The sequence below is a fragment of the Nuphar pumila genome, chromosome 7 (assembly GCF_984573655.1).
Source record: "Nuphar pumila chromosome 7, dmNupPumi1.hap1.1, whole genome shotgun sequence".
NCBI classification, from domain to species: Eukaryota; Viridiplantae; Streptophyta; class Magnoliopsida; order Nymphaeales; family Nymphaeaceae; genus Nuphar; species Nuphar pumila.
The window spans coordinates 52,758,212-52,774,765 of record NC_143255.1 but is presented as its reverse complement, the minus strand read 5'-3'; the positions used below and the strand labels follow the sequence as shown (position 1 = coordinate 52,774,765).

At 37.2% G+C, this 16,554-nt stretch overlaps 1 protein-coding gene across 1 annotated transcript; it reads left to right on the top strand.

The window, feature by feature from the left end:
- Positions 1-8,221: 8,221 nt before the first annotated feature.
- Positions 8,222-8,782, top strand: LOC149832260 (uncharacterized). The gene has a single exon (XM_090013206.1). It carries the CDS (start codon positions 8,222-8,224, stop codon positions 8,780-8,782), a length of 561 nt encoding a protein of 186 aa, XP_089869332.1.
- Positions 8,783-16,554: the final 7,772 nt, after the last annotated feature.

Sequence of the window (16,554 nt, the reverse complement as noted above, 5' to 3'; positions counted from 1 at the left end):
ATGTCCAGGGTTTAAGAAATGAAAGACTAAAGAAATGAGAAATATAAAATCCTGGTTTTGAGAAAAATAAAAGAATTTTTATGAAATAAATATCCAGAATTTTGAAAAATAAGAATTTTAAAGAAAATATCTACAAAAGAATCAATTTATACAAGCAATGATGCACATAATAGCACTCCCTAGAAGCTGACTCTAAATGCAATATTTGAAATGGCTCGTAGGACCTTAATCCTAACTCTAAGGTTCAGATCATCTGATTTCAATCAAGATACGCCGATATACTCGAGCTGAAGCTCGAAGTACGTGGCATAAAAATATTTCTCCGGTTCTAAGGTAATGGCTTCCCAATATCCTTGAGCACCTACCGATATACCTCAGACTATGGCCCTTAGGTACGTGGTAGGGGGGCGCGAACCCAAATAAGTGGTTCAGTTGTGAGGCTCTCTCCCGAACTATGGTTCAGTGAGACAACCCAGCAACGTGAAGACCGGGACAATATAGGTAGGGAGGTTTTCAAAAACATGTTCAACATGCAAGAAATAAGATGGCTCTAATGCAAGTCCTAAAGAGATAGATTTAAATGAAAAGAAACATACACTTACATACATTGTTTGCATTCAATCCTTAGAATTAAGGAGAGTTATATTTCAGACCTAAGTCTAATGTGAACATGGAATAATTTCCTCAATATGGTCCTACCAAACCATACTTAAATCCTATATGTATTATGTCAGCTTAGGATAGAGTCTAGGCTCCTAAGGTTTGCATGAAAATGAAGCTGACATTTGTAGAATAAAGACTTAGATAATATCAAAGCAAAGCAAAAGGCAAAAATTCAACCGGACGAAGACGAGTCCAATCTCGGTCGCCAAAACTGTGATCTTGTATCTTTCTCTCTCTTCCTTCTCTTTACCTTTCTGATCCCTATTTCTCCTTTTTGAAGGGAGAAATAAAAGACAGAAAAAGAAGAGAGAAGAGAAAAGAAAGGAAAGAAGAGAGAGGAACTCTTTTGCAAAGGTATCACTTGACCTTAATTTTGAAAATATTTAAAAGATTACTCACCTCCGTTTTTGAAATATTTGCGGAAAAATTGGGAGACGGGATTCGCTCGTCGGTACGAGGTTCGACCGTTCCTTGCGCCTTTACCAGGGGTAATCGAACCAAGGATCGAATTTATGCCTTTTTGCTTTGCTAGAATATCATCTAAGAATTTATTCTAAGTCTAAATGCACAACGAATCATGCTTGTGCAATGCAAGGATGTATGCTCTTTTTGGAAAATGATTTGGAAATCTCCAAGTGTTTCTGAGGTGAATTTGATGATAGAGTGAAGAAATGGTTTCTAACTTAGAACTGGAGATAGATCGGGAAAGATGTTTAAAATTCCAAGTCTGAAATAATCAGAGTTTTGGGAAAATAAATCTTGACTTTGAAAAGAATGATTTGAAGCTGAGATAAAAGGAAGGAAATTTTAAAGTCAGAAATTGACTTTAAATTTTGAACCTGGATTTAAGAGAGGAGATGAAATTTTGAAATGAAATTGTATTTCAGATCGAAAAATGGGATTTGAGAAATCCAAATTGAGCTTGAAAAAGAATAGAATTGGGTTTAAGAGATCAAGATGGGATATGAGAAGCATAATTGGTTTTTGAAATTTGGAAATCAAGATAGAATTTGAATCCAAAGTCTGAATTCTAAATAGAATTGGGATCCGAAGTCTGAGATCCAAGATGGAGCTGGATCCGAATTTTGAGATCCAAAATGAAGTTGAATTCTGGAGTCTTAAATGGAATTGGATCTGAAGTTTGAGATCCAGAATGAAGTTGAATTCTAGGATCCTAAATGGATTTGGACCTAAAGTCTGAGATCCAAGATGGAGTTGATTTCTGGATCTAGAATCCTAAATGGGAATTGGATATGAAGTTTGAGATCCAAAAGTGAAGATTGCATTTGGAAATCTGGATCCAAGTTGGGATTGGGTTCTAACTTTGGATTTGGAATTTTGAAAGTCCAAATGGGACTTTTGAAGATGGGTCTGGGTTTTGAAAAACCCATATTGAATTTAAAATTTAGGAAGAAATCGAATTTTTGAGATTCAGAATCAATCTCAAACTTTGATTTTGAATTTGAAGATAAGGAAACAAACTTGATTTTGAATTTGAAATCAGAAGATGAATCAGAAACTTCAAAGTTAAATTGAACTTTGAAATTGAATCTTGAAAGAGTGAATTTGGAATTTCAAAGTTGATTTGAACTTTGAAATTTGATTTGAATTGGAAATTGAAGTTTTGAATACAAAATGAATTTGAAATTTCAAAGTCAATTTGGACTTTTGAAATTGAATTTTGAATCTTGAAAATGAGATAGAATTTGAATTTGAACCTATAAATAAGGATTGATTTAAAGAAGATACTCAAAATCACTTGGAGTTTTGAAAAAGAATTTTGAAAATATGATGCAATTCTATCCTAAATGATGAATGAATTTAAAGAATTTGAAATTGGATTTGAAAATCCTATTTTATTCTTTAAGTGAATTAAAATAAGATTGAAGATATAATACACCCCTGACTATGGTCATTGAATGTATTATATAATAATCACAAAAAATAGGTGAAGAATAAAATATATTTTGTTGATTTTATAGAGTTTAGAATGAAAATAACTCTCAATATATCCTGACTATGACCATTGATATATATATTGAAATAATTTTAAACTAAACTCTGATAAAACAGGAAAATATTTAAAGAAAGCATGATGATTTTTGAAAAAGGATCCAGTGTGGGTCCAGTGTTATTCCATAAAAGATGAAAATCCTAAGTTTTGTTTACATCCTGACTATGGCCATTGATGTAAATCATCAACTTAGGATTTTAATCACCTTTTATAAAATGGTGCACGTGCCATTCGTGGGCCCATTTGTGGATTTTTTTGAAAAAAAATGAAAAGAAGAGAATGATATGAAGTAAGCAATTCATAATGCTTTCATGCTCATTCATTCTAAGCTAATACTGAAAATGTAAATATTTTCATTATATCTAGCTATTACAAGTTTGGGAATACAAAGAAACAATAAAATCCTAAATCTAAAGAAATTTCAACAATTTCTGAATATTTCTTGCAAAACACTTAGTATAAAGTGAGAGGGAAATGGAAATGGCAAAATACTTACATTGAATCTAAAGGTGCCAATAATTAGATAGACATACCTAAATAGGTATTCATATTCAATTAAGAAAAGAATGCATATAAGGGTTGGCATATGAGATGCAATGGAAATGTATATGAGCAGCTATGAGAATGCATGCTGGAATAATTAGTTACTGTGCAAATGATGGGTGCAAGAGTGATTTGTGAGACATAATCAAGGCGGTGTAGGTGGCTGAAATAGATGACACATATAAATAGGTGTGAATGATAATGAAGACATATGGTATGAAATGCAGAGAAGACATTTAAATGGTTAAGGATACTGTGGGTAAGGATTTTTGCAGAAAATAAGATGGTGGAGCAATGTGAATAGGGTTGTTGTGCTGCAAATGGCAGCAGAGGTACTGTAAATGGCAGCAGAGGTAATGAGATGTATGGAGTGATGAATGTAACAATGACTGGTAAAACGTATATGGGAGGGGTGACAATAGCCAGGTGATGGAGGTGGCTGTGTACAGAGGCCATTGAGGTAGAATGGTTCAAAAGATGGAAGTGCTGGGGGGGGGTGTAGACAGGACCACTTGTGGAAGACTGCTGATATTGAAAAGCTTGGGCACAACCACCGTAAGAAGGGGAGCAGCTGTGGGTGTTGCAGCAATCATGACTGTAGCTGAAGCTGGAATAGGTTTGGTGGACATGCGTGATATGGGTGCAGATGAGGATGGCTGGTGCACAGTTAATGGTTGTGCTGGAGATGATAGGTGAGTTAGGTGGAAGTGGTGGAAGGTGTGGTATAATGGAACTAACAACTGACTCATGCATACAGAAAATTTTGTAGCGCAGGGAATAGGAATGGGACTGATACTGTGCTGCAGGAAATAAGAGAGGATTGAGTGCAGGAAAAGGGTAAAATCACCATGACAAGAGTGTTGTCACTTACAACATCTTCCTCCAATTAGCTCCAGTCGATATATAACTAATACCTGAATCACGAGTTGTAATGTGGCAATGTGCTGTGATGTTGCTACTGCAAACGGACTTGTAGCAGTGGAGGAGAGAAGTCTATATATAAGGGCTTGTGGGTGAATCATGGTTGAAGTCCTGTTTGCTTCTGCTTTTCTTCATTGCTCTGAACCTTGATTTCGCTGTAAGGGTCTGAACCGTGTTTATAAAATTTCCTATAGCTATCATAATCAGCAAAGTCCTGCAAACAACAACCTGTCATTCAGAAACAACACCAGCAAACGCAGTCTGAAGTAGTGATATCCCCACATATGCCTCAAAAACCTAAGAACATGAGCTGACATGTCGAGTTTTTATCATATTAAACATCACCAAAGATCCTAAGACATTTAATTTTGAAAATCATATCAATATCTTGCGTCAAGACATTGGACAAGGCTCCAGAACTTTTTTTTTTATCCACATCCAGGATCAGGGACCTGGTTGTGCCTGCCACTCCTACAGTCGCCATCCCAGAAGCATAAAACTGCAGAAGATTGATTTTTTCTGTGCCTAAGCATGACACACATAAGCTGATCCACTTTTAGAGTTGATTGTGTTTGTAGATTTGCAGTCAGATGATTAGAACAACCAAGTAAATGTCATGTCATTCTAACTTAAGCTAAGCCAAGTTGGCTACCCAAATGAATTGGAACTCCAGATATATACATACCTATCCACTTCCATATGTGCTTGAAATAAGGACAATAAACATACTAGGCCTTGAGGTGGTAAGATAATTTGAGAACCAAGGTTAAACTGTGATTGGCCTTCATAGTCATGCATTGATATAGGATCAGTGAGGTTCAATGGTTTAAGCAAGCAGTCCTTAAATCACATAAAATGATCTAACAAAACAAATTAATAGTTTAAATAGTAGCCAATAAACCCAACATCTAAATCTGGCAGGTAAATCAGTGGATTTCCCCAATTGTTAATAAACCAAAATACCCAAAACCCAGCAGGTGGATCAATGGATCTCAACGACAGCCAACATACCAATCAGTGAATCAATGGGTTCCACCTATTATCAACAAAACACATACAGAAACCAATGAGTGAATCAACGAATTCAGACATTTATCAATAAACCCAATATGCAAAGCAACGAGTAGATCAACGGATCCTCTGAATGACAGTTAATCAATTGAATATGCAAACCAGCACAGGGGATACTTGGCTTTAATCGTCCATAAAAAATGAAGTGAGCAGATGGGTAACAAATGGTACTGATTGGATCAATGAAACAAAACAACTCAAAGAAAAAAAAAGAAAAGAAAAAAAAGAAATTAAGAAGATAAACCTACCATGAACAATCTAATGTAATGAAATTTAAGGCAAGAATATAATCCACTATTGCAAAAGATAGACCAAAAAAAAAGGAAATAGAAATAAAACAGGGGATTAGATGTAGGAATCGACGAATTCCGTTAATGGTGCACAGGGATGTATTGGGATTGCTATAAACAATCCAATGCTATCTAAGGTGCATTAATAGGAAAAAAAAAGAAGATCAAGAGAAAATTTTCAAAGAAAGTTAAGAAAAAAAGGGTGCTCATCGTATTCTTGCTGCAGAGAGGGTTGGGGCTCTTCTGTGGGACTTCCTTGATCCTACTGCAGAAATGGTCTTCTTCCTTTGGCAAATTCTGGGAAGCCAAGAGAAGGCAGGAGCTCTATGGTATAACTTCTTAAAAAAAAAAATGAAGAAGAGGGAGGCGTGATTCTGCTGCTATAGAGTGATGTCGACGTTCTCCTTCAGCCGATTAGGAGAATATCAAAAGAAAAGACAGAAGATGAAGAAGAAGAAGCAGAAGTAGACGAAGATGTGGAAAAGGAAAAAAAAAGGAGAGAAGAGATCGATATACACAGAAGGGGGAAGGGTGAAGACGGATGAAGGAATGGGATCTGGGTGGTTTGTTTAAATAAACCGAGAAGAAGAATTGTGAAGGATCAGTCAATTATCGATGAATGGGAGAGAGAAAGGAGGATCGATGGAGGGAGAGAGAGGAAGGCCTGGGCGGCTTCTCTCGCAATGGAAATCCGTTGGAAATTTTCAAAAGAAAACTATTTAGTTTTTCAAAATTTTCAAAAGGCTCTTTAAAAAGTTTTCTTTTACAAAAAAGAGGTTTTTAGTAAAAAGAGTTTTTGGTTAAAAAGGGATTTTAAAAACAAAATAAAGTTCTAAATTTTTGAAAGAAGAAAACCCGAAAACATGAGGATTTTAACAGATTGGACCAAAACGAGGCATTTGAAGTATTTTTACAAAATATTTGTTTTGAAATTATAGGATTTTCTGAAAAATGAGATTTTTGGAAAATATCGGTTTAAATTTAAAAATTAGGATTCCAGAATGGATCCGGGCCCGATTTGGATCATAAATTTGGGTCCAGAACAAAAATTGCGTTTGGATTCCAGCGAATCCGAGAAATGAATGAAATTTTGGTTAAAAATTGATCCAATTATTCAAAAGACGGAGGTCAGGGGCAAAGAAGGAATTTTTGGATTTTTTGGAAAATTTGGGGTGTTCACACCTAGCGACGGATTGACGACAGATAAATTCTGCCACAGTTTAGCGAGTAGGGTTATGCGACGGACGTTATCCATCGCTAATCCATCACAAAGGCCATCGCTAACATATTTAGCGATGGATAGCGTCCATCGCTAATACGCATATTTCTTGTAGTGGATTAGCTTGAGTGGGGATGCAACGACTGCACGATGAGAGGTTTGGGACCCACACTTTAGACTTCTGCGGTCTTAGCTTTTTGGTTTTTGAGGGACTGTTCTCCGACTTTTGGGAGACTTGTATTTATGATGTATTCATAGTCTCATTTTGTAAAAGGACTTTGATATTGTAACTTTTAATGATAAATGCTATTTCTTTATAACTCGTTCAAACTTGCAACCTTTGTCTTTTCCCTTGTTTTTTGTTGCTTATTAAAATCTTTCAAAAAAAAATACTCTAAAAATCTAAGGTTTCTCCTAGGTTGGGGTTTTGGGCGTTACAATTGTTGGTATCAGAGCAGAGTCCTAAGTGCGGTTCAAGACTCTGCGTGCATCATCCATCGCACTGTAAGTATGATTAATTTAGTAAATTTTGTTGTTTAATGTTGATTACTACTTTATTCAGTTCTGCATGCATAATTAGACATATGGTTTGTTAGATGCCGTTGGATTCGAGACATGAAAGGATTCTTGAAGCCCTACATGACTTGGTTTGAGGCGTAGAAGCCTTGGACCGATCCGTTCAACAGATAGTATGAAGTGCCCAAGTGATTGCACATCTGGCACCTTCGTGTGCAAAATGCGAGTTGTATCATGTGGGACAAATTTGTCCACGTGAACTGAGTGATTGCCCTTACTGTGACCTTAGAGGGCATATCGAGATTGAGTGCCAGCGTAAATTGGGCGACGAGATCACGAAAGGTAATGCCGAAATAGTAGAAGACGTAGCGTCTGAGACTAGTCCAGTACTGTTGGAGGTTGACAGCCAAGAGGGAGATTTGCGCATTTCACCAAATTCTCCCCAGTACTCGCCAACTTCTTATTCTCATTTTATTTCCCCTCAGTACGTGCTGACTTCACCTCCTTCATCCCAAGTTCTGAGTTTTCCTGAGTGCACTCCTGCATCTCCTCCTCGTCCGAAGTGGAGATGGTATAGAAACCAGAACGATTACCAAGACAGTTACACCAGTAGGAAGTAAAGATGATCGCTTGATATGAACATTTTGTTGGAACACTGAGTCAGTGTTCGTTCTTGTTTTCGACGTGGTTGGATGTATTTTGTGTAACCCTGTTATAGTAAAGAGAGTATTTTGGCTTGATATGTAATGAAATGTATGCGTCTTTTGTTCTATGAATAGAAATTGTGTTTTGGACTTGTTCTTTCACTTATATGAGTTTTTTTTCTTGTTCAAAATGGCATGGCGAGGTCGATGTGATGACCTGATGGAGTCGCTCAACAACCTTACAAAGGTTGTTGGCCATCAAGCGAAAAACATGCATGCTATGGGTGACAACCTTCAGCAAGCCACCCAGGGATGAGAGACTCCTACCCCAACTCCAGCGATGGAGGTACCATACAAGCAGTTCATGAGTTTGAACCCTCCATCTTTTGATGAGAAGTCGACTCCCGAGGCTGTAGAAGATTGGATTCGTGAGATCGAGCAGATTTTCTGTGTACTACAAGTTAGTGACAACAGAAAGGTAGACTTTGGAACGTACCGACTCCAGAAAGATGCTGAAAGGTTGTGGGCGACGACCTTAGAGATCAAATTCATGAATGGGCCAGTGACGTGGAAGCAGTTCATAGAAGTTTTCTACGCAGCATACTTCCCGATGCATGAGCGAAGCCGAAAGATGCAAGAGTTTCTTGACCTCCAACAAGGGAGCTCTACACTAGCGAAGTATGTTATAAAGTTCAAAAGTCTGAAACGCTACTGTCCCAATGTCTATGTCACCGAGAAGGACCGAGCGATGAATTTTTCTCTCAGATTAAAGCATGCCCTTCGTATGAAGGTCTACACATGTGCCCCTATGACTCTGGATCAAGCTTTGGAGACAACCACTCTTTTGGACCAGGATTGGTCCGAATCCCAGAAGACGCAACCATTCAGAGGAAACTCGTAGTTAAGCTAAAAGGGTTGGCCTAAGAAGAAAAATTTCTAGAGGAACCCCGGTGGGAAGAAGTTTTATCCACCAACAAAGAAGTATCGTCCTCAGGGCAACAACAACAACCAGCAACACCAGTAGCAGAAGCAGATAGCAGCAATGCCAGGTTGCCCAAAGTATCTTATTGATCATCCTGGCCGACTGTATCCTCGCGAGACCGGACGATGTTTGTATTGTGGCAAGATGGGCCACTACATCAAGGACTGTCGTAAGAAGCAATCAGATGACACGAAGAGAAACACACCTGCAACGTCGTAACCAGTATATCAGCGACCACCTCAGCAGCAACAATCTTATCAGCAGAAGCCAAGCAATCAAAAGACAGTGGTAGGATGAGCTTATGCAACGACCATACAACAAGTGACCAAGGGAGAGTTGGTCCAAGGTACTATACTAGTCGCCGAACAAACGACTTTTACTTTATTTAATTGTGGTGCTTTTCATTCATTTATTTCTGTTAGTTTTGCTAGAATATTGCCTATGACCATTGAATTATTGAATTACCTGTTGGAGGTACATACTCCGACTGGTGATCAGTCCTTATGTGTTTTGTATATTTCAAGCATCGAGGTGTTAGTGGCAGAGCAGAACTTGCCAGCTAACGTAATATTGCTAGACATGACTGAGTTTGATGTCATTCTAGGCATGGATTGGTTATTTGAGTATCACGTTCAAGTTCTTTGTAGAGAAGACAAAGTAGTTTTATATCGACCTGATCGTCCAGTTTTGGAAATCAGACTGTCTCGACCTATTCGAGACAGTCGTTTGATTTCATCGTTCAAGGCAAAAAAGTATTTACAGAATGGGGGTACTGCATTCTTGGTCAGTATCACCCCAGTTGAACCAGAGATAGTTCCTATCCAGAACTTAGATGTAGTTTAGGAATTTCCTGATGTGTTTCCTGAGGAATTGCACAGATTACCACCAAAGCGTGAGATTGAATTTTACATCGAGTTATTGCCTAGAACGACTCCGATTTCGACGACACCATATTGTATGGCCCCAACAGAACTCGAAGCACTGAAGCGTCAGTTGGAAGAATTGATGGAACAAGGATTCATCAGACCCAGTGCATCTCCACGGGGTGCACCTGTTTTGTTCATGAAGAAGAAAGATGGATCCATGAGGTTGTGCATTGACTACATAATACTCAACCAAGCAACGATTAAGAACAAATATCCGTTACCGAGAATCGAAGATCTCTTTGATCAGTTGTAGAGAGCGAAGATATTCTTAAAGATCGACCTCAGATCGGGTTATCATCAACTCCAAATCAAGGAGGAAGATATCTCGAAGACAGCGCTTCAAACTAGATACGGGTTGTATAAGTTCGTAGTGATACCATTTGGGCTCACAAATGCACCAACAACGTTTATGGATTTGATGAATCAGATCTTCCATCCATTTGTGAATACCTTTGTGATCGTGTTCATTGATGACATCTTGATCTACTCAGAGAGTCCTAAGCAGCATCAAGAGCATTTGCGTATCACTTTGGGAGTACTTCGGGAGCATAGACTGTTCGCCAAGTTCTCCAAATGTGAGTTTTGGATCAAGTGAGTTATGTTTTTGAGTTACGTGATATCTAATGATGGAGTGTCAGTTGATCCAGCAAAATTTGAAGCCGTATTAGATTGGAAGCAGCCTCAGACTGTTACTGATATCCGAAGTTTTCTTGGATTAGCTGGGTACTACCGATGATTCATCCAAGATTTCTCTAGAATTGCACCACCGTTGATGAAGCTTTTGCGTAAAGGCGTCAAGTTTGAGTGGACTGACTCATGTGAAGAGAGTTTTCAAATCCTGAGGACTTAGCTGAAGACCTCTCCGGTGTTAGCTTTACCTTCTAGCAGAGGTGGTTTTATGGTGTACACAGATGCCTCAGGAACAGGATTGAGATGCGTGCTAATACAACACGATCGAGTTATCGCGTATGCATCGAGACAGTTGAAAGTTCATGAGAGGAATTATCCAACTCACGACTTGGAGTTAGCAACAGTGGTGTTCGCCTTGAAGTCTTGGCGATATTATTTGTATGGATATACGTTCAAGGTCTTTTCCGACCACAAGAGTCTCAAATATTTATTTTTCCAAAAGAAATTGAACATGAGATAATGTCGATGGCTTGAGTTTATCAAAGATTATGAATTCACATTGTCTTACCACCCTGGTAAGGCAAACATCATGGCGGATGCGCTCAATCGTAAATCGAGCAATATTCTGGCTAGTCTTGTGTAGAGCAAGAAGTTGATCGAAGATTTTGTGGATTGGAAGCTATTTTCGATTGGAGGTAAAACCATCAGATTGACTGGTTTGACCATTAGATCAAATTTTTTGCCTAAGATTATTGAGGCACAGAAGCAAGATGCGCGTTACGAGAAGTTCATAGATCAAGCTTGTGAAGATAACTTAGTTTTTCACATTGCGGATGATGATAGCATTCGTATGCATCATCGACTTTGGGTACCAGATGACCCTGAGTTGAAGAAAGAGATTCTTGATGAGGCACATCTATCGAAGTACACAGTTCATCCTGGTAGTACTAAGATGTTCAAGTATCTTTAACAAAATATTGGTGGAATGATATAAAGCAAGAAGTAGCAGCGTACGTATCGAGGTGTTTGACTTGTCAACAAATCAAGATCGAGCACAAACATCCTGGAGGTTCTATGTAGAGGATTAAGATTCCTCAATGGAAATGAGAAGATATTACTATGGATTTCGTGGTAGGTTTACCGCGAACCAGACAAAAGTACGAAGCAATTTGGGTAATTGTGGACAGACTCACCAAGTCTGCTCATTTCTTACCTATTCGGATCAGTCAGCCGCTTGAAAGTTTAGTCAATTTGTATATCTGAGAGATCATACAGTTACATGGTGTACCGATGTCCATTATTTCAGACCATGATCCCAAATTCACGTCGCGATTATGGGGACAGTTGCAGTTAGCTTTGGAAACAAGGTTGAAGTTCAGCACTGTCTTTCACCCTCAGACTAATGAACAGTCAGAAAGAATGATTCAGACGTTAGAAGATATGTTGCGAGCTTGTATGCTCGACTGGCAAGGCGAGTGAGATACACACTTGTGTTTAGTCGAGTTTGCCTACAACAACAGTTATCACGCTAGTACCGGGATGGCTCCGTACGAAGCTGTGATCATCGCAAAATTTTCCCTCTTATAATATTCCCTCTCTTCCTTCTTTTTTCCTTTCCAACCTCTTATTTTCCTCCTTTTTGAAGGGAGAAAGATAAAAGACAGAAAGAAAGAGAGAAGAGAAAAGAAAGAGGAGAAGAGAAGAGGAATTCCTTTGTGGATCTCACTTGAACTTAATTTTGAAAATATTTTGAAATAACTCGCCTCCGTTTTGAAATATTTGCGGGAAAACTGGGTGACGGGATTCGCTCGTCGGTACGAGGTTCGACCGTTCCTGGCGCCTTTACCAGGGGTAATCGAACCAAGGGTCGAATTTTATGCCTTTTGCTTTGCGAAGAATTTATCTAAGTTTTTTATCCTAAGTCTAAATGCACAATGAATCATGCTTGTGCAAATGCAAAGATGTATGCTCTTTTTGAAAATATTTTGAAGAATTTCCAAGTGAATCTGATAAAGTGAAGAAATAATTCCTAACTGAGAACTTAAGATTAAAGTTCTAAGTTTTTAGAATAATCAAGAGCTTGGGAAAATAAATCTGGAATTTGGAAATTGATTTTGAAGTTTTGAGATAAAAAGAGAAGAAAAGAAATTTCAAAGTCGTAAATGGACTTTGAATCAGAATAGAGATGATATGGAATTGAATTCTAACTTTGAAGTTTTGAAATCATAATGGAATGTGGGAAATCTAAATAGAATTGAGAAATAGGATTGATTAAAAAGTTGGAATTCAAGATGGAATTTGAATCCAAAGTCTGGATTCTAAATAGAGTCCGAAGTTGAATTTTGGATTTAGGATTCGAAATAGAAATTTGATTTGAAATCTGGAAATGGAATTGGTTCTAATGAATTGGAATCAAGATGGAATTTGGATTTGGAATTTTGAATGGAATTGGATTCAAGATTTGGAATCCAAGATGGTATTTGGATCTAAAATCTGAAATCTGAGATAGGGTTGGACTCTAGATCCTAAGATGGATTTGGAGTCTGAGATAGGATTGAGTTCTGGATCCTAGAATGGATTTTTGGATCTGAATCTGAGATCCAAGGTAGAATGAGGATCTGGATCCTAAAATGGAATTTGAATTTGTAATTGGAGATCCAAAATGGAAATGAATTCTGGATCCTAAAGATGGTTTTTGGATCTGAATCTGAGATCCGAAAATGGAAATGAGTTCTGGATCCTAAGATAGGTTTTGTGGATCTGAATCTGAGATCCGAAATGGAAATGAATTCTGGATCCTAAGATAGGTTTGGATCTGAAGTCTGAGATCCAATGTAGGATTGGGTTCTGGATCCTAGAATGGAATTTTGGATCTGAATCTGAGATCCAAGGTAGAATGAGGATCTGGATCCTAAAATGGAATTTGAATCTGTAATGGGAGATCCAAAATGGAATAGAGTTTATACTTGGAAATCTGGATCCAAGTTGAGACTAGGATTTATCTTTGGATTTGGGTTTTGAGAAGTCCAAATAGGACCTTTAAAATGGATCTGGTTTTTAGAAACCCAAATTTAAAACTTGAGATTCAAATCTAAACCTTGATTGGAGATAAGGGGATGAAATTGATTTTGAAATCAAAAGATAACTTTAAAGTTAAATTGAACTTTGAATTTTGAATTTTGATTTGAGAAATAAAATGATTTTGGTATTTCAAAGTTAATTTGGACTTTTGAAATTGAATTTTGAATCTTTGAAATGAGATAGAACTGGATTTGGATAAGATTTAAGAAGAAGGATCACTTGGAATTTTGAAAAAGAAGTTTTGAAAATATGATGCAATTCTATCCTATATGATGAATGAATTTGAATAAGTTTGAAATTGGAATTTGAAAAACTATTTTATTCTTTAAATGAATTAAAATAAGATTGAAAATATAATACATCCTTGACTATGGTCATTGAATGTATTATATGATAATCTATATTTAAATTCAAAAGAAGAATAAAATACATTTTAGTGCTTTTATAGAATTTAAAATGAAGTTAACCCTCAATATACCCTGACTATGGCCATTGGTATATATTTTGAGTTAATTTTAAGTTTAAATTCTGATAAAAGAATAAAATATTTTAGAAAAAATATGATGAATTCTGAAAATGGATCTAGTGTAGATCCAGTGTTATTTTGTGAAAGATAAAAATGCTAAGCTTTGTCCACACCCTGACTATGGCCATTGATGTGGATCATCAACTTAGTATTTATTATCTCTTACGAAATGGTGCACGTGTCATTCGTGTTCCCATTTGTGAGAATTTGAAAAATAAAGGCAAAATGCATGAAAAACAAGTAATTCAATGATATTTACAATGCTCATTCATTCTACCTAAAGCGGGAAAATGTAAATTCTCATTCCAATCTAACTATTACAAAAATCAAATGTACAACCCCAAATAATGATATCTTTCCCATATTTCCTGCAAAACAATCAGGTTAGTAATGAAAAGAAAAGGAAAATCATATATGGAAATCAAATGATGAAAGTATATGTATGGCCAAAAGGATGGAGAATGGCACATGTATGTAAATACATACGTATATATACATATGGGTATATATGCGTATAGGTAGATATGTATATTTATAATTTGGAAAATATAGAGGTATACATGGATATATACACATATATATATATATATATATATATATATATATATATATACACATATACATATGGACATATATATACATTTGTACGTGAATATAGAACCTCACATGAGAAGTCACAAAAGAAAAGAAAAAAAGATTCAGAGTTTTTCCTTGGAATAAACGAGAGAATGTCCTTTTACACAGTTTACTTACTGTGTAGTGAATGGCATATCATGCACATACACAGTGATTTAGTAGATATGAGAAATTGGCAGATATACCAGCATTAGAGAAGAGGTACGGGCCTCAGTGCATGAATCATAGCAGTGCCTGGGCACTGCCACGAATGTGAAAGTGGTTACAACAGTGCTAGGCACTGCTGTAAATATGTGACAGGGAAACAATTATAAGGTAATAAAGTAAGCAAAAGAAACATGGTAGGAAAGTAGCAATACATAGGTGCAGTGGGGTGAAATATTTTATAGGTGCTAATATAGATGCTATACAGTCACCAGAATAAACATATAAGTTGTAAATTATAACAGTAAATTGATTACCGAACCGATTCTTGAAACTGCTTGCTCAAGCTGATGATACATAATATGACCAATTGGCTTTTATCAGTACAGAGCACCTTCTGGGGTGATTTTATTTTAGCATTTCCAGGCACCCTTTTAACCAATCAAGAAAGTTTCAACATGTTAAATCAAAGGCTTTCCCTCTTAGCAACCGCAAAATGATGGACTGCTTTAATGAAGTATTGATTTTGTAATGACTGTGTTGCCGCAAAATCGATCCCAGCAAAGTGTCTCAACAAGAAAAATTGGTTGCTGGTAGTGTTCCTGGACGTGGCTTCTACAGATTCCCACAATCTGTCCCCCAGGATAGCCAATAGCTCCTCAGGGGACTCTCAAACCATGGCAGAACATACAATAATGTATACAAAATACTCAAAATTTGGTTTGGAAGGACCCGAACCCCTCAATTCTTACATGATGATGATGCCTACAACACAGTTACACACAAATGACTGCTGAAGCTTATAATTAAGAAGGATGTAACAATACTGTGTAATGTTACAGGTGACCTGAAATAAGGGATATAGCAGCTGTACAATTGCCACAGGGATTGACAGATGGGCATAGTAATCATGCTAATGCGTATGGGATGCAACAGTGTAACAGGATTAACAGTACTAAACTGATTAGTCAATGCAATGAGAAAGAAAATCATGGATTGGGAAAATACTAATCAGTAATTTCAGAAGTACTATACAATGTAATTGAATGCCTGCATCACAGGGCTTATACCACGAATGAGATTCTCTGATCTTTAGGAGCTAACATACCTGTGATGTTATGTTGAGCCTCATTTTTACCTGTAGATGCACACACACGTATAATTGAATTATGGTGTAAATGTTATCAACATCATTGATGCTTAACATAGACTTTGTAGTTATCGTTCCCGATTGCAGGAAATAGATTATGAGGGGCTGAATGAGAACATGAACAACATGCTTGACCGACCCATACACATGAGTCTGCGATGCATAAAACGCTAAAATGGGGAGGATCACGCTAAATTCAAAGGGAAACGTAAATCTAAATAACACCCCAGTTCATCAAATATATTGAAATTTTCCCTTAATCGATGTACATATGATAACAAATGCACATCTGGCCCCAAGACCATGCACTCTTATCTTTTCAGCAGACGTAAATGTACCCCAAATCCAGGCAAGAAATGGCATTTTATTGATGAAAAATGATGACATAGATCCTATTTTGACCTTTGTTCGACCATGAGACAAGTTGCGACCAGGCTGTCCACCTCTATCTGACCCTGGTAACAAGAGGGTTTGCAAAGATAACAATGGACCCAACGAGCCTTCTGTTACAAGAGCGACACTTCCCAAGCTCGATCTATTCAAAGAGGTGATCTGTGGCCACCCGGATGATGCATGGGTTTGATAAATGCTACACAAG

Coding starts and splice junctions, on each gene's coding strand:
- LOC149832260 (XM_090013206.1), top strand. CDS start 8,222: ATGGAGGTACCATACAAGCAGTTCATGAGTTTGAACCCTCCATCTTTT.